Below are 23,730 nucleotides of genomic sequence, written 5' to 3'. Positions count from 1 at the left end.
GCTCTCTCTTGAAAGTTTATCCATAGAACAGGCCTCCACCGCCCTCTGAGGCAGAGAATTCCACAGACTCACCACGCTCTGTGAGAAAAAGTGTTTCCTTGTCTCCGTTCTAAATGGCTTACACCTTATTCTTAAACTGTGGCCCCTGGTTCTGGACTCCCCCAACGTCGGTAACATGTTTCCTGCCTCTAGCGTGTCCAAGCCCTTCTTATATGTTTCAATGAGATGCCCTCTCATCCTTCTAAACTGTACATGTCCAGCTGCTCCATTCTCTCAGCATATGACAGTCCCGTCATCCCGGGAATTAACCTTGCAAACCTATGCTGCACTCCCTCAATAGCAAGAATGTCCTTCCTCAAATTAGGGGACCAAAACTGTACACAATACTCCAGGTGTGGTCTCACTAGGGCTCTGTACAACTGCAGAAGGACCTCTTTGCTCCTATATTCGATTCTTCTTGTTCTAAAGGCCAACATGCCATTCGCTTTCTTCACTGCCTGCTGTACCTGCATGCTTACTTTCATAGACTGATGTACAAGGACCCCCAGATCCCGTTGTACTTCCCCTTTTCCCAACTTGACGCCATCTGAGTTATTCACACAAAAGCAGACCGTGCAATCTTGTTAAAACATCATTCGATTTGCAAAGTGCTGGAGGAAGCCAGCTATTCTGGCAGCTTCCGTGGAACGAACGGCTAGAGTCTGTAGCAGGGTCTCGACCCGAAACGTCACCCACTCCTTCTCTTCGGAGATGCTGCCTGTCCCGCTGAGTTGCTCCAGCATTTTGCGTCTAGCTGGTGGAGGTAGTTGAGGCCGCTACTAAAAAAGCATTTAAAAGACACTTGTTTAAGAAAGAACTGCAGATGCTGGAAAAATCCAAGGTAGACACAAATGCTGGAGAAACTCAGCGGGTGAGGCAGCATCTGAAGAAGGGCCTCTACCTGAAATGTCACCTGTTGCTTTGCTCCATAGATGCTGCCTCACCCGCTGAGTTTCTCCAGCATTTTTGTCTGCCTTTAAAATACACTTGGACAGGTACATCGATGGGAAATGTATAGAGGCATATGGACTAAATGCGGGCATACAGGACTAACTTAGATGGGGCATCACGAGCAGGTTGGGCTGAAAGGCCTGTTTCCATGCTGTATGACTATGATTATGACCTGAGTTTTCTCAGATGGGTGCGTGTGTGCGTTTAGTTGAGTTTAGTTTACTGTCACGTGTACCGAGGTACAGTGAAAGGCTTTTCTTGCGTGCTAACCCAGTTAGAGGAAAGATAATACATGATTACAATCGAGCCATTCACAGACTACAGATGCAGGATAAAGTCCAGTAAAGTCCAATTAAAGATAGTCCGAGGGCCTCCATTGAGATAGATAGTTGTGTGAGTGCGTGTGTTGTGTGCGCGTGCTCGCGTGTGCGTGTGCGTGTGTGAAGCTTTTCATTCTCTGGCTGTAATGGCAGGGTGTCACGGTGGCGCAGCGGTAGAGTTGCTGCCTCACAGCGCCAGAGACCCGGGTCCCATCCTGACCACAGGAACTGTCTGTATGGAGTCCATACGTTCTCCCCGTGACCTGCGTGGGTTTTCTCCGGCTGCTCCAGTTTCCTCCCACGTGCAGGTTTGCAGGTTAATTGGCTGTTTTTAAATTGCAAATGGCCCCTAGTGTGTGTAGGATAGTGTTAGTGTGCGGGGGTCGCTGGTCGGTGCGGACTCGGTGGGCCGAAGGACTTGTTTCCGCGCTGTGTCTCTAAACTAAACTAAAAATAAATAAATGCCGTCCATGCAGAAGGTAAAACGGGAAGATCTCCCCAAACTGAAGCGGCTCATTGTGTGTGTGAAGCGAGCATGTCGCAGCTCGTCCAGCCCACTGTTTACATATAGACTTTGCCAAGGTAACTGCATTAGCTGCTTGTTTGGCTGAATTATTCTTCGAGCCGACCAGGTGCTACCTACATGACTGAAGAATTCTAGTGTATTGTTTGCTCTGTTCCCCCACCCACCCACCCACCCACCGCCTCCTGCTCACCTCTTCAAATGAAATCACAACTCAGAACTATGAGGACAGGAGCGCCTCACTCACAATAACCAAAGTGTTGCTCAGAAAGCTCATGGCATGTTGGCCTTCAATAGACAACAGACAAATAGGTGCAGGAGTAGGCCATTCAGCCCTTCGACACAATACCGCCATTCAATGTGATCACGGCTGATCATCCCCAATCAGTACCCCGTTCCTGCCTTCTCCCCATATCCCCTGACTCTGCTATCTTTAAGAGCCCTATCTAGCTCTCTCTTTAAAGTATCCAGAGAACCGGCCTCCACCGCCCTCTGAGGCAGAGAATTCCACACTCACCACTCTCTGTGAGAAAAAATGTTCCCTCGTCTCCGTTCTAAATGGATTACTCCTTATTCTTATTATGTGTGGTGCTCTAACTGATGAACAATGTGGGAAATGAATTCATTCTGGAGACTGGAGCCATGATCCTTCATGCCTTGGAGCTCAGGAGGCTGAGGGGTGATCTGATAAAATCATGAGGGGAATAGATGGGGTGACTGTATAATCTTTTATCCAGAATAGGGGAATCAAGAACTAGAGGTTTACTGTGAGAGTGGGGAGATTCAGAGGGTGGTGGGTGTATGGAATGAGCTGCCAGAGGAGGTAGTTGAGGCAGGGACTATAACAACATTGAAAAGATGCACGGACAGGAAAGGTTTAGAGGGAAATGGGCCAAACTAGGGCAAATGGGACTAGCTGAGATGGGCACCTTGGTCGGAATGGACGAGTTGGGCTGAAGGGCCAGTTTCCGTGCTGTATGGCCCTATCCCTGCCCAGTCCAAATCAATACCCCTCGTTCCCAGACCCTTGTGTGTGTGTGTGCGTGTGTGTACGTGTGTGTGTGTGTGTGTATGTATGTGTGTGTATGTGTACGTATGTGTAAGTGTGTACGTGTGTGTGTGCACGTGTGTGTGTGTACGTGTGTGTGTGTACGTGTGTGCGCGTGTGTGTGAGTGTACGTGTGTGCGTGTTTATGTGTGTGTGTGTGTGAATGTACGTGTGTGTGTATGTGTGTGTGTGTGTGTGTGCGTGTGTGTACGTGTGTGTGTGCGTGTGTGTGCATGTATACGTGTGTGTGCGTGTATACGTGTGCGTGTGTTTGTGTGCATGTGTGTGTGCACGTGTGTGTATATACGTGTGTGTACGTGTGTGTGTGTGTGTACGTGTGTGTGTGTGCACACGTGTGAATGTGTTTGTGTTTCTCATTCCTGTGTATTTGAACACACACATGCCGGTTCATTTATTTGTTCATTGTCCGATGTTGAAGGCTTTCATAAGGTCATAAGGGATAGGAGTAGAATTAGGCCATTTGGCCCATCAAGTCTACTCGGCCATTCAATCATGGCTGATCTATCCCTCCCTCCTAACTCCATTCTCCTACCTTCTCCCCATAACCTCTGACACACGCACCAATCAAGAATCTATCTATCGCTGACTTAAAAATATCCACTGACGGCCTCTGCAGCCTTCTGTGGCAGAGAATTCCACAGATTCACCACCCTCTGACTAAAAATGTTTCTCCTTTTCTCAATAGACAATAGACAATAGATGCAGGACTAGGCCATTCGGCCCTTTGAGCCAGCATCACCATTCAGTGTGAGCATGGTTGATCATCCACAATCAGTACCACCGTTCCTGCCTTCTCCCCATATCCCTTGACTCCGCTATCTTCAAGAGCCCTAGCTAGCACTCCTAAAAGAACGTCCTTTAATTCCGAGGCTGTGCCCTCTAGTCCTAGACTCTCCACATCCACTCTATTCACGATCAAGTTGCCGTCGTTCAAGCTGTGGATTCTTTTGCCATGTCAGATGGCCCCGACCACTAAAACCAAAAGGAATAAAGTCCGTCGTTAAAAATGCGCTGCTCTTTTAACTCCAAAGTGGAGGAGTTCCTCGGAGAATGGAGCAGCAAGTGAAGGCTGCTGCTACAGCAGAGGGCAGCCTTTATTAACAAAAGCACAAGTCAACTCTACTGACGATCCCTGCACTCTCTGGGTGTGGCCTCACTCTACTTTTCTTTTAGTGTGACGTCGCAATAAATGCACACAGAGTGATAGGAATGTACAGTACAGGAACCAGTCCATTCGGCCCATCCCCACCATGCTGACTGTGATTCACATCCACGCTAATCCCTCCCCACATCAGGCCCGCATCCCTCCCTGCCTTCCGGTCCCACAAGCCTGAGTTAGATAGGGAGATGTTGCGCATGCTCGGACATTACTCCTTGGAGCGACTTTACTCCTTGGGCAGTCACGGTGGCGCAGCGTTAGAGTTGCTGCCTTGCAGCAAAATGCAGCGCCAGAGACCTGGGTTCGATCCCGACTACGGATGCTGTCTGTATGGAGTTTGTCCGCTCTCCCCGTGATCTGCGTGGGTTTTATCCGAGAACTTCGGTTTCCTCCCACACTCCAAAGATGTACGGGTTTGTAGGTTAATTAGCTTGATTTAAAAAAATAATAAAATTGTCCAAGTTGGCGATATGCAGAGTACTGCCCTGCCGACTCCAAAATTCAGAAGGTTCAGAAGAAGGTTCAGAAGGAGGCTGAGGGGCGATCTTACAGAGGTGTACAAAATCACGAGGGGAATAGATAGTGTAGGTGCACAGAGTCTTTTACCCAGAGTAGGGCAATCAAAAGCCAGAGGACATGGGTTTAAGGTGAGAGGGGGAAAGATTTAACAGGAACCTGAGTGACAACTATTTCAGAGGGTTGTGGGTGTATGGAACCTGCTGTTGAGCTGTGAAGCGTTTTCTTAGTTGGCTGTCAGTTAATGACCTCAGCATGCTGTCTCTCCAGGACTTGACCAGTGAATTGACCAGTGACCAGATAAGCTGTGCAAACACCCTCAACTTTCTGTTGATCAAATTGACCATAATCATAACCAGAGAGACAATGAAAAGGTAGACACAAAATGCTGGAGTAACTCAGCGGGACGGGCAGTACTGGTGACGTTTCGGGTCGAGACCCTTCCTCAGACCGAAGAAGGGTCTCCACCCGAAATGTCACCCATTCCTTCTCTCCAGAGAAGCAGCCCGTCCCGCTGAGTTACTCCAGCATTTTGTGCCTTCGGTTTAAACCAGCATCTGCAGTTCTTTCCGACGGATGATGAAAATGAATGAATGAATGAATTAATGAATAAGTTTATTGGCCAAGTATTCACATACAAGGAATTTGCCTTGGTGCTCCGCACGTAAGTGACAACATGACGTACAGTGATAGTTAGGAATGCCACAAAAAACATTAAACATTAACAATAAAACATTATTGATTAAACATGTGAATTAAATAAAATACCAGAGCAAAAGGAGGCTACAGATTTTTGGTTATTGAGTAGAGCTACTACATGTGGAAAAAAAGCTGTTTTTATGTCTGGCAGTGGCAGCTTTGACAATCCAGAGTCGCCTTCCAGAGGGAAGTGATTCAAAGAGTTTGTGGCCAGGGTGAGAGGGGTCAGAGATGATCTTACCCGCTCGCTTCCTGGCCCTTGCAGTGTACAGTTCGTCAATGGAGGGAAGGTTGCAGCCAATAACCTTCTCTGCTGATCGGATGATTCGCTGCAGCCTCCAGGTGTCGAGTTTGGTGGCTGAGCCAAACCAGACCATGATGGAGAAGGTGAGGACAGACTCTACGATGGCCGTGTAGAATTGGACCATCATTGCCTGTGAAAGATTGTGCTTCCTCAGCTGCCGCAGGAAGTACATCCACTGTTGGGCCTCACTGACTGGTCTCATCACTTACTCTCTGGTACCTGTGGCTTCAGGAATCCCAAATCACCAGCGTTATAAAAGGGAGAAGTGGCTTCCAAGAGACTTTTAGATAGGCACATGGATATGCAGGGAATAGAGGGATACTGTGATGTGAGTTGGTCTAGGCTTCGTGTTTTTTTCTGAAACACCAGAGCTTGAGTGGAAACTGGGCTGGTATTCACTGGAATTTAGAAGGATGAAAGGGAATCTTATAGAAACGTATACATTGATAAAAGGACTGGACAAGCTAGATGTAGGAAAAATGTTCCTAATGATGGGGGAGTCCAGAACCAGGGGCCACAGTCTAAGAATAAAGGGGAGGTCATTTAAAACTGAGATGAGAAAAAATAAATTCACCCAGAGAGTTGTGAATTTGCGGAATTCTCTGCCACAGAGGGCCAATTTGCTGGATGAATTTAAAAGAGAGTTAGATAGAGCTCTAGGGGCTAGCGGAATCAAGGGATATGGGGAGAAAGCAGGGCACGGGTTATTGATTGTGGATGATCAGCCATGATCACAATGAATGGCGGTGCTGGCTCGAAGGGCCAAATGGCCTCCTCCTGCACCTATTTTCGATGTTTGAGACTTGATCGAAGTATATAACTTTATGAGAGGGGTAGATAGGGTAGAGACAGTCAGAACATTTTTCTAGAGGGCATGGTATATAATGTACGAGGGGGAAATGTTCAATGGAGATGTGCGGGGCAAGTTTTTTTTACCCAGAGGGTGGTGGGTGCCTGGAACGCGCTGCCAGGGGAGGAGGTGGAGGCAGATATGGTTGTGGTGTTTAAGAGGCTTTTTGGATTAGCACATGGACAAGCAGGGAATAGAGGGATGTGGATAAATAAATAACTTGGACTGGTTGGGAGAGTGGGCAAAGAAGTGGCAAATGGAATACAGGGTGGCAAAATGTGTGGTCATGCACTTTGGTAGTAGGAATAAAGGCGTGGACTATTCCTTCCTCCTTCCCCCCTCCTACCCCCTACCCCTCTCCACCATGGAGTGTATAGAAATAATGACCCCCCTAGTGTACACTGCTTAGATGGTAGAGCTGTGAGTAACTCAGTGGGGCAGGCAGAGCATCTCTGGAGAGAAGGTATGGGCAATGTTTCGGGTCGAGACCCTTTTTCAGACTGATGTCAGGGAAGCAATGGGTGATGTTTTGGGTCAATAGACAATAGGTGCAGGAGTAGGCCATTCGGCCCTTCGAGCCAGCACCGCCATTCAATGTGATCATGGCTGATCATCCCCAATCAGCAGGGGCGGAATACCCAGGGGGGGCCAGAGGGGACACGTCCCCCCCCCATGTTTTGAGAGGTGGGGGACATCCCCCCCAAGTTTTTGTGATCCCGATTTTAAAATCTCCGCTTTTAGCGCTGGATTGAGCCTCCGAAGCCTCGCACGTGTGAGTGTGCGCATGCGCACGTGGCCGCCAAAAAATGGTGTCCCCCGTCCCCTCCACGTTTTTATAGCGAGTTCCGCTCTTGCCAATCAGTACCCTGTTCCTGCCTTCTCCCCATATCCCCTGACTCCGCTGTTTTTAAGAGCCCTATCTAGCTCTCTCTTGAAAGCATCCAGAGAACCGGCCTCCACCGCCCTCTGAGGCAGAAAATTCCACAGACTCACCACTCTCTGTGAGAAAAAGTGTTTCCTCGTCTCCGTTGTAAACGACTTACTGCTTATTCTTAAATTGTGGCCCCTGGTTCTGGACTCGCCCAACATCGGGAACTTGTTTCCTGCCTCTAGCGTGTCCAAACCCTTAATAATCTTATATGTTTCAATAAGATGCCTTCTCATACTTCTAAACTACAGAGTGTACAAGCCCAGCTGCTCCATTCTCTCAGCATATGACAGTCCCGCCATCCCGGGAATTGGATTGTTTTCTCTGGAATGTCGGAGGTTGAGGGGAGACCTGATGGAACTATATCAAATTATGAGAGGCATAGATAGAGTAGACAGTCAGAGCATTTTCCCCCAGGGTGGAGATGTCTAACAAAAACTTTTTCACACAGAGAGGCAGGTCAGGTCGAGACCCCCGCCCCCTCCCCCGACATCAGTCTGATGAAGGGTCTCGACCTGAATTGTCGCCCATTCCTTCTCTCCAGAGACGCTGCCTGTCCCGCTGAGCTACTCCAGCATTTTGTGTCCACCTTCGATTTAAACCAGCATCTGCCGTCCTTTCTCACACAGAGTCGTTAGTACGTGTGGAGTTAATGATTACTGGCAATGGGTCGCGCAGCAACTGGGCAAACAGAGCGAGCGGGAGGGGAGGGGAGGACTGGGATGGCCTGGGCCAGGGTGTGGGTGTGGGGGGGGGAGGGGAGGGGGGGGGGGGGGAGGAGTGCGGGCTGGCAGTCTGTGTGGCGTTCCCGCTCTGTGGCTCCATTGTCTGCCCTGGCTTTGTACACCCAGCCTTATCACACACTGATTTAGTACGATCAGGGCACAAACATGCCAGGCCACCTCCCTTCAATCATGGCCACAGTAAACACCGCACATCAAAGGAAAGTGGGCGTGTGAGGGTGAGGGGTCATGAGGAACTGGAGTAGAATTAGGCCATTCGGCCCATCAAGTCTACTCCCCCATCCAATCATGGCTGATCTATCTATCCTTCCTAACCCCATTCCCCTGCCTTAGACAATATACAACAGGTGCAGGAGTAGGCCATTTGTCCCTTCGAGCCCAGCACCATTCAATGTGATCATGGCTGATCATCCCCAATCAGTACCCCGTTCCTGCCTTCTCCCCATATCCCCTGACTCTGCTATCTTTAAGAGCCCTATCTAGCTCTCTCTTGAAAGCATCCAGAGAACCTGCCTCCATCGCCCTCTGAGGCAGAGAATTCCACAGACTCCCCACTCTCTGTGAGAAAAAGTGTTTCCTCGTCTCCGTTCTAAATGGCTTACCCCCCTAGAGCCGTTGCCTCACAGCGTCCAAGGCCCGGGTTCGATCCCCACCTCGGTTGCTGTCTGCGTGGAGTTCTCCCTGTGACCGCATGGGTATCCTCCAGGCGTTGGTTAACCAGTTCTACGGTTCACAGCGAAGTATCCCTCTTGTGATCACCCCGTCCCCGAGCCAACAAAGGCACAAAGGACATTTATTATCACAAACAGTGTAGTGAAATTTGACTTGCCTTTGCAGCAAACAAATCAGAACAATCCCGCCTGAGCTGTTTAGGAAGAAACTGCAGATGTTGGAAAGTCTGAAGAAGGGTCTTGACCCGAAACGTCACCTATTCCTTCGCCCCATAGATGCTGCCGCACCCGCTGAGTTTCTCCAGCCTGAGCTCATCTGTTGCCGGCCCTGACTTGTCCTGGTCTTTTGAATTCCATTTTCCAACCCCCCCCCCCCCCCACAATCAGTCTGAAGAAGGGTCCCGAGCCGAAATGTTCTCCAGAGATGCTGCCTGACCCGCTGAGTTACTCCAGCATTTTGTGTCTATCTTTGGTGTAAACCAGCACCTGCAGTTCTTTGTTACTCCACTTGATGCAGCTTACAATCCCTGTGCTCACTCACGGGCCCGTCAGTCTAACACACCTGACATGTACAGGTGTGCAGAATGTTGTCATTCTGCAGCCGTTACATTAGACTCTGGACTCTGCATGTTTCACCTGCCTCTGGGCTCTGCATGTTTCACCTGCTTCTGGGCTCTGCTTTACGAGCGGTGCACAAGATAACGAGCCGTTAAACTAATGGGCACATGTGTCGTCAATGTAGAGAGAATTGATGCTACAAGATGCATCAAAGTACCTCTCACTGGGCTGGGCTGGTGGGCGCGGAGGAGACAGGACTTAGGACCGAGTTTACAAGACTGAGGGGGGGCCTCTTTGAAACATACAGAACAGTGAAAGGCCTGGATAGAGTGGATGTGGAGAGGATGTTTCCACTAGTGGGAGAGTCCAGGACCAGAGGGCACAGCCTCAGAATTAAAGGACTTATTTTAGGATGGAGATGAGGAGAGATTTCTTTGGTCAGAAGGTGGTGAATCTGTGGAAATCTTTGCCACAGACGGCATGGAGGCAGGGAATAATTTTAAGGCTGAATACAGGTAGATATTTTTTATCCGTCTTATCGTCTTCCATCTGAAGAAATGTCTCGACCTGAAACCTCACCTATTCCCTCTTTCCAGAGATGCTGCCCATCCTGCTGATTTGCTCCAGCTTTTTGTGCCTATCTTCGGTGTAAACCAGCATCTGCAGTTCCTTCTTACTACAACAGACAAATGTTCTAGTCCCTGCCTCAACTACCTCCTCTGGCAGCTCGGTCATACACCCACCACCCACCCTCTGGCTGGAAAAGGTTGCTTCTTGGGTTCCAAGTAAATCTTTCCTCTCTCACCTTAAAACTATATCCTCTGCCTTTCATTTTTCCCTCCCTGGGTAAATGCAGATTGTACAAGTTCAAGTTCAAGTGAGTTTATTGTCATGTATCCCTGTATAGGACAATGAAATTCTTGCTTTGCTTCAGCACACAGAACATAGTAGGCATTAACTATAACACAGATAAGTGTGTCCATATATTGTAATGTGACTATAGTCAATAGGTGTAGGAGTAGGCCATTCGGCCCTTCGAGCCAGCACTGCCATTCAATGTGATCATGGCTGATCATCCCCAATCAGTACCCTGTTCCTGCCTTCTCCCCATAACCCCTGACTCCGCTATCTTTAAGAGCCCTATCTAGGTCTCTCTTGAAAGCATCCAGAGAACCTGCCTCCACCGCCCTCTGAGTCAGAGAATTCCACAGACTCACCACTCTCTGTGAGAAAAAGTGTTTCCTCATCTCCGTTCTAAATGGCTTACTCCTTATTCTTAAACTGTGGCCCCTGGTTCTGGACTCCCCCAACATCGGGAACATGTTTCCTGCCTCTAGCGTGTCCAAACTCTTAATAATCTTATATGTTTCAATAAGATATCCTCTCATCCCTCTAAACTCCGGAGTATAAAAGCCCAGCTGCTCCATTCTCTCAGCAAGTCTCTCGGCCAGTCAAGGAGAGATTGCAGGGATTAAATTAGTGATTAGGCAATTGTCTTTCCTCTCAGAGGGAGACCCTTGGAACTCACTTTACTCAAACTGCCAGGATGGTATTAAAGAGAGCAAACTCAATGCCAGCATTTATTTCACGAGGGCTTGTATACAAAAACAGCGATGTAATGCTGAGGCTCTATAAGGTGCTGGTCAGTTTGCATTTGGAATATTGTGAGCAATTCTGGGCACCATATCTGAGGAAGGATGTGCTGGCTCTGGAGAAGAGGGTCCAGAGGAGGTTTACAAGAATGAACCCAGGAATGTGTGGGTTAACATATGATGAGCGTTTGACAGCACTGGGCCTGTACTCCAGTGTTTAGAAGAATACGGGGGGAGCTTATTGTGAAACATACAGAATAGTGAAAGGCCTGGATAGAGTGGATGTGGAGAGGATGTTTCCACTAGTGGGAGAGTCTAGGTTTAGAGGTCACAGCCTCAGTATTAAAGGATGTTCTTTTAGGAAGGAGATGAGGAGGAATTTCTTTAGTCAGATTGGGTGAATCTGTGGAATTCTTTGCCACAGAAGGCTGTGGGGGCCGTCAGTAGGCAGGAGAATGGGGTTAAGAGGGAGAAATAGATCAGCCATGATTGAATGACGGAGTAGACTTGATGGGCAGAATGGCCTAATTCTACTATCCCTTATGACATTATGACAGAGATTCTTCTCTCCTTTTTCTCACTTTCTCTCCCACTCTCTCTCGTTCTCTCTCTTTCTCTCTCACTCTCTCTTTCCCCCTCTCTCTCTCTCTCTCTCTCACACTCACTATCTCACTCTCTCTCTCTCTCTCTCTCTCACATTCACTCTTTCTCTCACTCACTCTCTCTCTCTCTCTCCCTCTCTCTCTCCCTCTCTCTCCCCCTCTCCCTCTCTCGCTCTCTCTCTCCCCCTATCTCTCTCTCTCTCCCCCTCTCACTCTCTCTGTGTCTCTCTCTCTCTCTCCCCCCCCCCCCCCTACACTGCCTGCCTCTGAGATGACCATTGCCATTCTGTTCTTGTCTGTGTGAAGCCCCCACCTAGTGCACTCTTTATTTTCCATCTGCGGTGATGTCAACATCTCTCTCTCCCCCTCTCCCCCTCTCTCTCTCCCTCTCTACCTCTCTCCCTCTCCCTCTCTCCATCTGGTTTTAAGACCACCCCCCTAGGCCAGTGCTGCTAGTGGGGCTCACCTGCTTTTGCCGGCGCAGGGATATTTTTGGTCTGCTTCACCTCTGTCATTTCTCCACTCGCTACACACACAGGCTCCTCAAACATGCCTCTCTCTCTCTCTCTCTCTCTCTATCTCTCTCTCCCTCTTGTTTACAGAACGGCATCCGGAAGGAATGGGACTTTGTGAAAACACACGACAGGTGAATCTCCCCTGGAACGCCGCTTGCCATTGTTTACATCCTCAGCCGGCACCCGCCGATCTCACTGCCGCGGTGATGTATCATTTACACACTTGCTCTTTTCTTGATGATCATCTTCTGCTGCCTCTGATTACAGCCCAGTCCTTCCAGCACCTCTCTCCCCGCTCCTCTCTCCCTGACGCAATGGTATCGTGGCCGTCACCTGGGCAGCATATTTGCACCTACTTTGTTTCTGGGTGGATGTTGGCAGACTGGCCACTTCCACCTACATCCTTTCACGCCTGTTCTCTCTCTATCTCCTTATCCCTTTCCTTGTTTCATGTTCATAAGTGATAGGAGCAGAGTTAGGCCATTTGGCCCATTGTCTATCCCGTCATTCAATCATGGCTGATCTATCTCTCCCCCTCCTAACCCCATTCTCCTGCCTTCGCCCCATAAACCCTGACACGCGTACTAATCAAGAAGCTATCTCTGCCGTAAAAATACCCATTGACTTGGCCTCCACGGGTGAGAGTGAGGGTGAATGTGAGTGTGAGAGTGAGAGTGTGAGTGAGGGTGAGAGGGTGAAAGTGAGTGAGGGTGAGAGTGAGGGTGAGAGTGAGTGAGGGTGAGAGAGAGTGAGGGTGAGAGTGAATGAGAATGAGGGTGAGAGTGAGTGAGGGTGAGAGAGAGTGAGGGTGAGAGTGAATGAGAATGAGGGTGAGAGTGAGTGAGGGTGAGAGTGAGTGAGGGTGAGTGAGGGTGAGTGAGAGTGAGGGTGAGAGAGTGAGGGTGAGAGTGAGTGAGGGTGAGAGTGAGTGAGGGTGAGAGTGAGAGTGAGTGAGAGTGAGGGTGAGAGTGAGTGAGGGTGAGAGAGAGTGAAGGTGAGGGTGAGGGTGAGAGTGAGGGTGAGAATGAGTGAGGGTGAGAGAGAGTGAAGGTGAGGGTGAGAGTGAGGGTAGGGTGAGAGTGAGGGTGAGAGTGAGGGTGAGGGTAGGGTGAGAGTGAGTGAGGGTGAGTGAGAGTGAGGGTGAGAGTGGGGGTGGGAGGGTCAGGGTGAGGGTGAGGGTGAGGGTGAGGGTCATGGTGTGGCTGACACAGCCAAGATTAGAAGCCTGATTGAAATACTAAACTGTAGAAAAAGTATTCTGAAGATTGCCCCTTGTGTGTAAGGAGTGGATGAGAACATGGGATAACATAGAACTACTGTCAAAGGGCGATCGATGGTCAGCATGGACTCGGTGGGTCGAAGGGCCTGCTTCAGTGCTGTATCTCTAAAACAAAAACAAAGCACTGGAGGAACTCAGCGGGTCAGGCAGCATCTGTGAAGGGAAATAGACAGATGATGTTTCTGGTCAGTCTGAGGAAGGGTTTTACATAGAAACATAGAAAATAGGTGCAGGAGGAGGCCATTCGGCCCTTCGAGCCAGCACCGCCATTCATTGCGATCATGGCTGATCGTCCCCTATCAATAACCCGTGCCTGCCTTCTCCCCATATCCCTTGACTCCACTAGCCCCTAGAGCTCTATCTAACTCTCTCTTAAATCCATCTAGTGATTTGGCCTCCACTGCCCTTTGTGGCAGGGAATTCCATAAATTCACAACTCTCTGGGTGAAAAAGTTTTTTCTCACCTCAGTCTTAAATGACCTCCCCTTTATTCTAAGACTGTGGCCCCTGGTTCTGGACTCGCCCCACATTGGGAACATTTTTCCTGCATCTAGCTTGTCCAGTCATATAATAATTTTATATGTTTCTATAAGAAGCCCCCTCATCCTTCTAAACTCCAGTGAATACAAGTGAGTAGAGTTGACCCGAAACGTCACCCATTGCTTCTCTGCAGAGATGCTGCCTGTACTGCACAAACAGTATACAGACAGCACCCGTAGTCAGGATCGAACCCGGATCTCTGGCGCTGTGAGGCAGCGACTCGACCATGGATGTTTGCTGGCCCACTGAGCGACTGGGGAGACGCAAGAGACTGCAGGCGCTGGAATCTTGAGCAAAACACAAAGCGCTGGAGGAACTCAGTAGATCAGGCAGCATCTTTGGATGATGTTTCAGGTCGGGACTGTCCTTCAGACTGATTCGTTTGAGGAAGGGTCACGACCCGAAACCCTGCCTGTCCATTCACTTCCAAAGATACTGCCTCACCCGCTGAGTTTCTCCAGCATCTTTTGTCTACCGTATGGCCCTGTCCCACGGTACGAGTTCATTCCAAGAACTCTCCCGAGTTTAAAAAAAATCAAACTTGTGGTAAGCACGTAGAATGAACGTAGCGGGTACGTTGGAGCTCGGGGACGTCTCTTAGCGGCTCGTAACGCTAACAGCAGGTACTTGGGAAGACTCGCTAACAGCAGGTAAGCATGGGAAGACTCGTGAAGATTTCTCAATATGTTGAAAAATGTCCACGAGAGCCCCGAGTACTGACGAGTGGCCATTACCGTAAATCTCCGAGTTCGAATCAGGGGAAACTCGGGAGAACTCTTGGAATGAACTCGTACCGTGGGACAGGGCCATAAAACTCCAAGACATACAGTTTGTAGGTTAATTGACCCTGGTAAAATTGTACATTGTCCTTCGTGTTGAGGATAGTACTAGTGGACGGTGCGGACTCGATGGGCCGATGGGCCGGTTCCCAAATTGGGTAGTTGACGGAGAATGTCACAGATGGGGAAAGGTGGTGAGAGGAGGAGGGAGTAGTTTAGTTTGTTGTCACGTTCACAAGTTATAGGGGTAGAATTAGGCCATTCGGCCCATCGAGTCTACTCCACCTTTGATCCCTGCCACCTAATCCCATTTTCCTGCCTTCTCCCCATAACCCCTGACCCATTCAAATCAAGAATTTGTCAAACTCTGCCTTAAGAATATCCACTGACTTGGCCTCCACAGCCCTCTGTGGCAATGAGTTCCACAGATTCACCACCCTCTGACTAAAGGAATTCCTCCTTGCCTCCTTTCTAAAGGAGCACCCTTTAATTCTGAGGCTGTGACCTCTGGTCCTAGACTCTCCCACCAGTGGAAACATCCTCTCCACATCCACTCTATGCCTTTCATTGTTCTGTACGTTTCAATGAGGTCCCCCCTCAACCTTCTAAACTCCAGCGAGTAGAGGCCCAGTGCTGTCAAATGCTCATCATATGCTAACCCACTAATTCCTGCGATCATTCTTGTAAACCTCCTCTGGACCCTCTTCTCCAGAGCTAGCACATCCTTCCTCAGATATACGGCCCAAATTTGCTCACAATTCTCCAAATGCGGCCTGACCAGCGCCTTATAGAGCCTCAGCATTACATCTCACTCTACCCGAGGTACAGCTTTTTGTTGCGTGCTAACTAGTCAGCAGAAAGATAATACATGATTACAATCAAGCCATTCACTGTGTACGGATGCACGGTAAGGGAATAACGTTTAGCGCAAGGCAAAGCCAGTAAAGTCCAATCAAGGATCGACAGGAACACTGATTTATCCACTGTACAATTTATTTAAGATCTTGCTTTCATCTCCCCGTTTTTTCCTTTATTATGAGAATATTTTAAGTGGTTGCAGGAACAGGAAGATCCGGTGGTGTGAATGTACAAATATAAAGTGGGAAAAGTTGCATCTGGAATTATTTATAGATGTCCAGCAGCAAACCAGGGCATTGTAAATCGTTATCAATGACGTGACTCTCTGGATCCCTTCCATCCGCTCTCCATCTCTCTGTCTCAACTCCCCTCTCCTTCCCTCACTCCCTCTGCTCTTTGCTGGTTTTCCTACCCCCACTAGATCTTCACGCTCACTTTAATTTTTCTCGTCCCCCCTCCCCCTCAACCCACCCACTCTCTCGGCCCCACTCCGAGAATCCTATGGTGTATTGTGTCTTTTTTTTCATCTTTTTTGTTTTGTATGGATGTATGATAATCACATTTTTTTTCTCTGTAAAGCACTTTGGCTTCAACGTGATTTGATTTAAAAGTGCTATATAAATAAAAATTACTTACTTACTTACTTACACTCTCCCTCCAATCCCTCTCCCTCTCTCCCCCCCCCTCCCTCGCCCCCCCCCTCCCTCGCCCCCCTCCCCTCCCCCCCCCCCCCCCTCTCTCTCCCTCTCCCCCCCTCCCTCCTCTCCCCCCTCCCCCCTCCCTCCCTCGCCTCTCCCTCCCTCTTCTCGCCCCCTCCCCCCTCCTCTCTCTCCCCCCCCCCCCCCCTCTCCCCCCCCCCCCCCCCTCCCCCTCCTCCCCCTCTCCCCTCCCCCTCCCCCTCTCTCTCCCCCTCCCCCCCCCCCTCTCCATCCCTCCCCCTCTCCTCCCCCCCCCCCTCTCTCTCCCTCTCTCCCCCCTCCCTCTCTCTCCCTCTCCCCTCCCTCTCTCCCCCCCCCCCTCCCTCCCCCCCCCCCCCCCCCCTCCCTCCTCCCCCCCCCCCCCCTCTCGCCCCCCCCCTCCCTCCCTCCTCTCTCCCCCTCCCCCTCCATCTCTCCCTCCCCTCTCTCTAGCCCTCCCATCCCATCTTGCCCCCCCCCTTCTCATCCCCCTCCCTCTCACCTTCCCACCCCGTCTCTCCTGGCCACTCCCAATGGTGCAGCGGTAGAAATGCTCCTTCCTTCGTGGTGCAGCACGGAAACAGGCCCTTCTTCCCGACTTGCCCAAGCCGACCAAGTTGGCATTCTGTGTTGGCATTTGGCCCATATCCCTCTAAATTCTTTCTATCCACACACCTGTCCAAATGTCTCTTGAAAATAGTGAATGTATCCATTCCTGTAGCTTGCTCTGGCAAGCTCATTCCATGATAGACGCAGAGTGCTGGAGTAACTCAGCTGGTCAGGCAGCATCTCTGGAGAAAATGAATAGGTGCCAAGACCCTTCAGACTGAGAGTCAAGGGAGAGGGAGCCGAAAGGTACAAGGTACATGGATGAAATTACGTAGACAAAAATGCTGGAGAAACTCAGCGGATGAGGCAGCATCTATGGAGCGAAGGTTCTCGACCCAAAACGTCACCGATTCCTTCGCTCAGTAGATGCTGCCTCACCCGCTGAATTTCTCCAGCATTTTTGTCAACCTTCGATTTTTCCAGCATCTGCAGTTCCTTCTGGAACAAATTATAGCCCTGTCCCACAGTACGAGTTTATTCCAAGAGCTCTCCCGAGTTAAAAAAAAGTCTAACTCGTGGTAAGCACGGAGAATGAACGTAGCGGGTACGTCGGAGCTCGGGGATGTCTCTTAGCGGCTCGTAACACTAACGGCAGGTAGTCGGGAAGGCTCGCTAACAGCAGGTAAGCACGAGAAGACTCGTGAAGATTCATGAAAAATGTCCACGAGAGCCCCGAGTACCGACGAGTGGCCATTACCGTAAATCTCTGAGTTCGAATCAGGGCAAACTTGGGAGACCTCTTGGAATGAACTCGTACCGTGGGACAGGGCTTTTAGGATCAAACATTACCTCAGAGGTTCCTTTTACATCTCTCCCCTCACCCTAAGCCTGTGTCCTCCAGCCCCGGAATCCATCTGACCTAGAGTCATAGAGCTCTTCTGGCCACCTTGCCCACGCCGACGAACATGTCCCACCTACACTAGTCCCACCTGCCTTCATTTGGCCCATATCCCTCTAACCCTGTCCGATCCATGTACCTGTCTGAATGTTTCTTAATCTGCAATAGTCCCTGCTTCAACTACCTGCACCGGCAGCTCGTTCCTTACACCCACCACCCTTTGTGTGAGAAACATAGAAACATAGACAATAGGTGCAGGAGTAGGCCATTCTGCCCTTCGAGCCTGCACCGCCATTCAATATGATCATGGCTGATCATCCAAATCAGTATCCTGTACCTGCCTTCTCTCCATACTGCCTGATCCCTTTAGCCATAAGGGCCACATCTAACTCCCTCTTAAATATAGCCAATGAACTGGCCTCAACTACCCTCTGTGGCAGAGAGTTCCAGAGATTCACCACTCTCTGTGCGAAAAATGTTTTCTCATCTCGGTCCTAAAGGATTTCCCCTTTATTCTTAAACTGTGACCCCTTGTCCTGGACTTCCCCAACATCTGGAACAATCTTCCTGCATCTAGCCTGTCCAAACCCTTAAGAATTTTGTAAGTTTCTATAAGATCCCCCCTCAATCTTCTAAATTCTAGCAACATTATCCATCACGCACTGTATCAAAATGCTCCCCTCAACACAACTATTAACTCTGCCCTCTCTCAACCTTTTACACTAATGCCCTTAGGCGACTACAGGCGACTAGGCTGTCGCCACATGGTCGCCTGGGTGTCGCCTGTCTGGTCTCCTCAGTCGCCCAAAGAGTCGTACCTTTTTTCTGGTCGCCGCTGGATTTTGAAATGTTCAAAACTTTTCGGCGACAGTTGGCGGTCGTGGGCTTGACGCCAACGATCGTAGCGTGACGATGGTGTTGTCGCCCGGATGACGTGGGTTGTCGCCGGTGCAGACTTTGGAGAATTCCATCAACCTACAGCAACCGGCGACAGGTACCGGCGACTGAATTGTCTTACCTTGTCGTAGCTTGTGGTGGGTGGACGTAGGTTGTCGTAGGTGTGGTCGTAATGGGTCGCCGGTTGTCGGTAGATTGCCACAGCTTGACGTCGACTAGGGGATAGGTTGTCGTAGACATTGTCGTAAGGGGGGGGAGGGGGTCCAGTCGCCATTTTTACGGTGACCCGCTACGACTATGACAGTCGCCGAAAAAATCGCCTAAGTGGGACGGGCCCATAAGGCAGTCCCAGTTAATATTTGTGAAGTGAAATCCTCCAGGACTATGGTCTGAAGAAGGGTCACGATCCGAAAAGTCACCCATTCCTTCTCTCCAGAGATGCTGCCTGGCCCGCTGAGTTACTCCAGCATTTTGCGTCCATTATTGGTTTAAACCAGCATCTGCAGTTCCTTCCTACACACTATGACAGTGGTACTATACAGACCCCTAGTATGTTTCTTTTGTATAGAAGTGTTCTATATTCATAATGTCTCTCTGTAATCCTTTAGCACTCGGCCCTCTCCCACACTCTTTTGTTCTTTATCTCCATCCAAGTTGCTTTCTACTTATCTCCTTCACAGATTCAGATCCAGATTCAGATTACTTGATCATCAAATGCAACAGTGCAGTGACATTCCTTGTGTGCATGGAGCTCACAAAGTAAACAGTATATCTGCACTCTCTCTGTGCCGGTAACATTATATGTTACTGCAAGCAGTTTATTTAAGAAGATGCTGGAGAAACTCAGCGGGTGAGGCAGCATCTATGCAGAGATCTCTGGCCTTTGTCCGAACATCTGCCTATCCCCCCCCCCCCCCCAATTCCCCTTCATCTGTATCCAACTTTCACTCGCCAGTCTTTGACTTGCCCACACCTCTCTTCTACCTTTATTTCCCCCACCCTAATAGCCCTGTCCCACGGTATGAGTTCATTCCAAGAGCTCTCCCAAGTTTAAAAAAAATCAAACTCGTGGTAAGCACGGAGAATGAACGTAGCGGGTACGTCGGAGCTCGGGGACGTCTCTTAGCGCTAACAGCAGGTACTCGGGAAGACTCGCTAATGGCAGGTAAGCACAGGAAGACTCGTGAAGATTTTTCAACATGTTGAAAAATGTCCACGAGAGCCCCGAGTACCGACGAGCGGCCATCACCATAAATCTCCGAGTTCGAATCAGGGCAAACTCGGGAGAACTCGTGGAAAGAACTCGTACCGTGCGACGGGTTTAATCAGTCTGAAGGTGGATTCCGACCCAAAACGTCTCCCTATGTTCGTCAAGGAAGGAACTGCAGATGCTGATTTCAACCGAAGATAGACACAAAAAAAGCTGGAGTAAATCAGTGGGACAGGCAGCATCTCTGGAGAGAAGGAATGGGTGACGTTTCGGGTCGACAGCCTTCCTCAGACTGACCAGAAACATCATCTGTCTATTTCCCTTCACAGATGCTGCGTGACCCGCTGAGTTCCTGCAATGCTTTGTTTTAGTTTTAGAGATACAACACTGAAACAGGCCCTTTGGCCCACCGAGTCCATGCTACCCATCGATCGCCCTTTGACAGTAGTTTGTTGTTATCACATGTTCTCATCCACTCGCCAACATCGCCAATTCCTTTGCTCCATAGATGCTGAGTTTCTCCAGCATTTTTTAGTCTACCGTAGATTTTACCAGCATCTGCAGTTCTTTCTTAAACACTGTTTATTTTCTCTTTCAATAGACAATAGGTGCAGGAGTAGGCCATTCGGCCCTTCCACAGGCACTGTACGATTTGACTGGATAACATGCGGAACAAAGTGTTTCACTGTATCTCGGTCCAAGTGTCCATCACAAACCAACACCAGTACATAAAATAATGTAAAATGCCACATGAATACAGTAGAGATAGATTCGATTCAGCGGGACAGGCAGTATTTATAAAGCTAGATAGAGCTCGAGGGGCTTAGCTGAAGAATGACCCAAAATGGGATATGTTCCACTGGGCGCTTCGGTTTAAACTGGAGGATGGGGAGGTGAATTCGTGGAATTCTCTGCCACAGAATACAGTAGAGGCCGATTCACTGGATGTATTTAAAAGCTAGATAGAGCTCTAGGGAGCTAGCGGAATCAAGGGATATGGGGCGTAGGCAGGCACGGGTTACTGATTGTAGATGATCAGCCATGATCACAATGAATGGCGGTGCTGGCTTGAAGGGCCAAATGGCCTCCTCCTGCGCCTATTATCTATGTTTCTATGTTACTTACCAGCATCTAGATCAGTTTGTGTGGATTGGAGGATAGCTAATGTTATCCCACTTTTCAAGAAAGGGGTGAGAGAGAAAACGGGGAATTACAGACCTGTTAGCCTGACTTCAGTGGTGGGAAAGATGCTAGTCAATTATTAAAGAGGTAATAATGGGGCATTTGAAGAGCAGTAAAAGGATTAGCCCAAGTCAACACGGATTTATGAAAGGGAAATCATGCTTGACTAATCTTCTGGAATTATTTGAGGATGTGACAAGTAAAATGGATGAAGGGGTGCCAGTGGATGTAGTGTATCTAGACTTTCAGAAAGCCTTTGATAAGGTCCCGCACGGGAGACTAGTGACTAACATTAGAGCACATGGTATTGGGGGTAGGGTGTTGATATGGATAGAAAATTGGTTGGCAGACCGGAAGCAAAGAGTAGGAGTGAACGGGTCCTTTTCAGAATGGCAGGCAGTGGCGAGTGGAGTGCCGCAAGGCTCGGTGTTGGGGCCGTAACTGTTTACCATATATATTAATGATTTGGAAGAGGGAATTAGGAGCAACACTAGCAAGTTTGCGGATGACACAATGCTGGGTGCCAGAGTGAGCTGTGAAGAGGATGTTAGGAGGTTGCAGGGTGACCTGGACAGGTTGAGTGAGTGGGCAGATGCGTGGCAGATGCAGTATAATATAGATAAATGTGAGGTTATCCACTTTGGTGGCAAAAACAAGGGGGCAGATTATTATCTCAATGGGATTAGGTTAGGTAAGGGGGAGGTACAGCAAGACCTGGGTGTCCTTGTACACCGGTCACTGAAAATTGGCGTGCAGGTACAGCAGGCAGTGAAGAAAGCTAATGGAATGTTGGCCTTCATAACAAGAGGATTTCAGTATAGGAGTAGAGAGGTTCTTCTGCAGTTGTATAGGGCTCTGGTAAGACCACATCTGGAATATTGTGTACAGTTTTGGTCTCCTAATTTGAGGAAGGACATCCTTGTGATTGAGGAAGTGCAGCGTAGGTTCACAAGATTGATCCCTGGGATGGCGGGAATGTCATATGAGGAAAGATTGAAAAGACTAGGCTTGTATTCACTGGAGTTTAGAAGGATGTCGTCAAGTCAAGTTTATTTGTCACATACACATACGAGATGTGCAGTGAAATGAAAGTGGCAATGCTCGCGGACTTTTGTGCAAAAGACAAACAACCAAACAACCAAACAAACTATAAACACAATCATAACACACATATTCTTTTACATAATAAATAATGGAAGGAATAACGTTCAGTAGAGTTAGTCCCTGGTGAGATAGGCGTTTACAGTCCGAATGGCCTCTGGGAAGAAACTCCTTCTCAACCTCTCCGTTCTCACCGCATGGCAACGGAGGCGTTTGCCTGACCGTAGCAGCTGGAACAGTCCGTTGCAGGGGTGGAAGAGGTCTCTCATGATATTGTTGGCTCTGGAGTTGCACCTCCTGATGTATAGTTCCTGCAGGGGGCAAGTGAAGTTCCCATAGTGCGTTCGGCCGAACGCACTACTCTCTGCAGAGCCTTCTTGTCCTTGGCAGAGCAATTCTCAAACCAGATGGTAATGTTCCCGGACAAGATGCTTTCCACTGCCGCTGCGTAGAAGCACTGGAGGATCCTCGGAGACACTCTGAATTTCCTCAATTGCCTGAGGTGGTAAAGGCGCTGCCTTGCCTTACTCACGAGTGCTGAGGCGTGTGATGCCCATGTCATATTCTCAGAGATGTGGACTCCCAGATATTTAAAACAGTTCACCCTATCCACAGGATCCCCATTTATCCTCAATGGAGTGTACGTCCAGTGTATGTGGGGGGATCTTATAGAAACACATACAATTATACAAGGACTGGACAAGCTAGATGCAGGAAAAATGTTCTCAATGTTGGGCGAGTCCAGAACCAGGGGCCACAGTCTTAGAATAAAGGGGAGGCCATTTAAGACTGAGGTGCGAAAAAACTATAAAGTGGAGGGAGATTGGATGGTGCTGCGGTCGAGGAAGAAACGGAGGGCTTTATGGCCCACACACACACACACACACAGACAGACACACACACACACACACACACACACACACACACACACACACACACACACACACACACACACACACACACACACACACACACACACACACACACACACACACACACACACACACACACACACACACACACACACACACACACACACACACACACACACACACACACACACAAACACACACACACACACACACACAGGACTGCACCCACTTTGAAACTACTGTGTTCGGACTGAGCGCTGAGATAACTGCATCTACTATGGATTTGCAAATTATGGAGACATTGATGCATTGTCTCTAGTACCATGTCTGTGAGATATTACATAACATTTGCAAAAGTTATTGGTGAAGGAACAGTTTCTTGGCTGTGGGAGGAACCCCTGATGCCAGCTAAATATAGCCTGCGCTCCACTGCCTAAATAAAGACACAGGAGACATAGCTGCACGTGTGTTAGCGGCTGTCCATCAGTGGGCTGGCCAGGCACTCATTGGTGATACTAGTTCCCGTCCAGGTTGGGGAGGGGGGGGATCTCAGACTGACAGCTCACCCAGCGTGCGGGGGGGGGGGGGGGGGGGGGGGGGGATTGATTGATGTCTGATCACCGCAGAGCCTTACATCAGCTGAGCCAGCCAAGGGTCTCGAGCTGAAACGTCACCCCCCCCGTCCTCCTCGCCGGAGATGCTGCCTGTCCCGCTGAATTACTCCAGCTTTTTGTGTCTATCTTCAGTGTAAACCAGCATCTGCAGTTCCTTCCTGCCCAACTAGTCTTTCTGCTGACTCTCTCTCTCTCTCTCTCTCCTCACCCCCCCCCCCCACCCCACCGCTGCCCC

General features: G+C 49.4%; 1 protein-coding gene across 1 annotated transcript in view; it reads left to right on the top strand.

The window, feature by feature from the left end:
• Positions 1-23,730, top strand: part of nudt14 (nudix (nucleoside diphosphate linked moiety X)-type motif 14) — a 75,365-nt gene that overhangs the window by 27,967 nt on the left and 23,668 nt on the right. Inside the window, exon 2 of the mRNA XM_055640252.1 lies at positions 12,127-12,170. Within this exon, the coding sequence (XP_055496227.1) occupies positions 12,127-12,170 (44 nt within the window). The remainder of the gene's footprint in view (positions 1-12,126; positions 12,171-23,730) is intronic.

This window comes from Leucoraja erinacea, chromosome 9 (assembly GCF_028641065.1).
Source record: "Leucoraja erinacea ecotype New England chromosome 9, Leri_hhj_1, whole genome shotgun sequence".
Lineage (NCBI taxonomy): Eukaryota > Metazoa > Chordata > Chondrichthyes > Rajiformes > Rajidae > Leucoraja > Leucoraja erinaceus.
The sequence above is the reverse complement of the archived record's forward strand: the minus strand, read 5'-3'. Positions and strand labels throughout refer to the sequence as shown.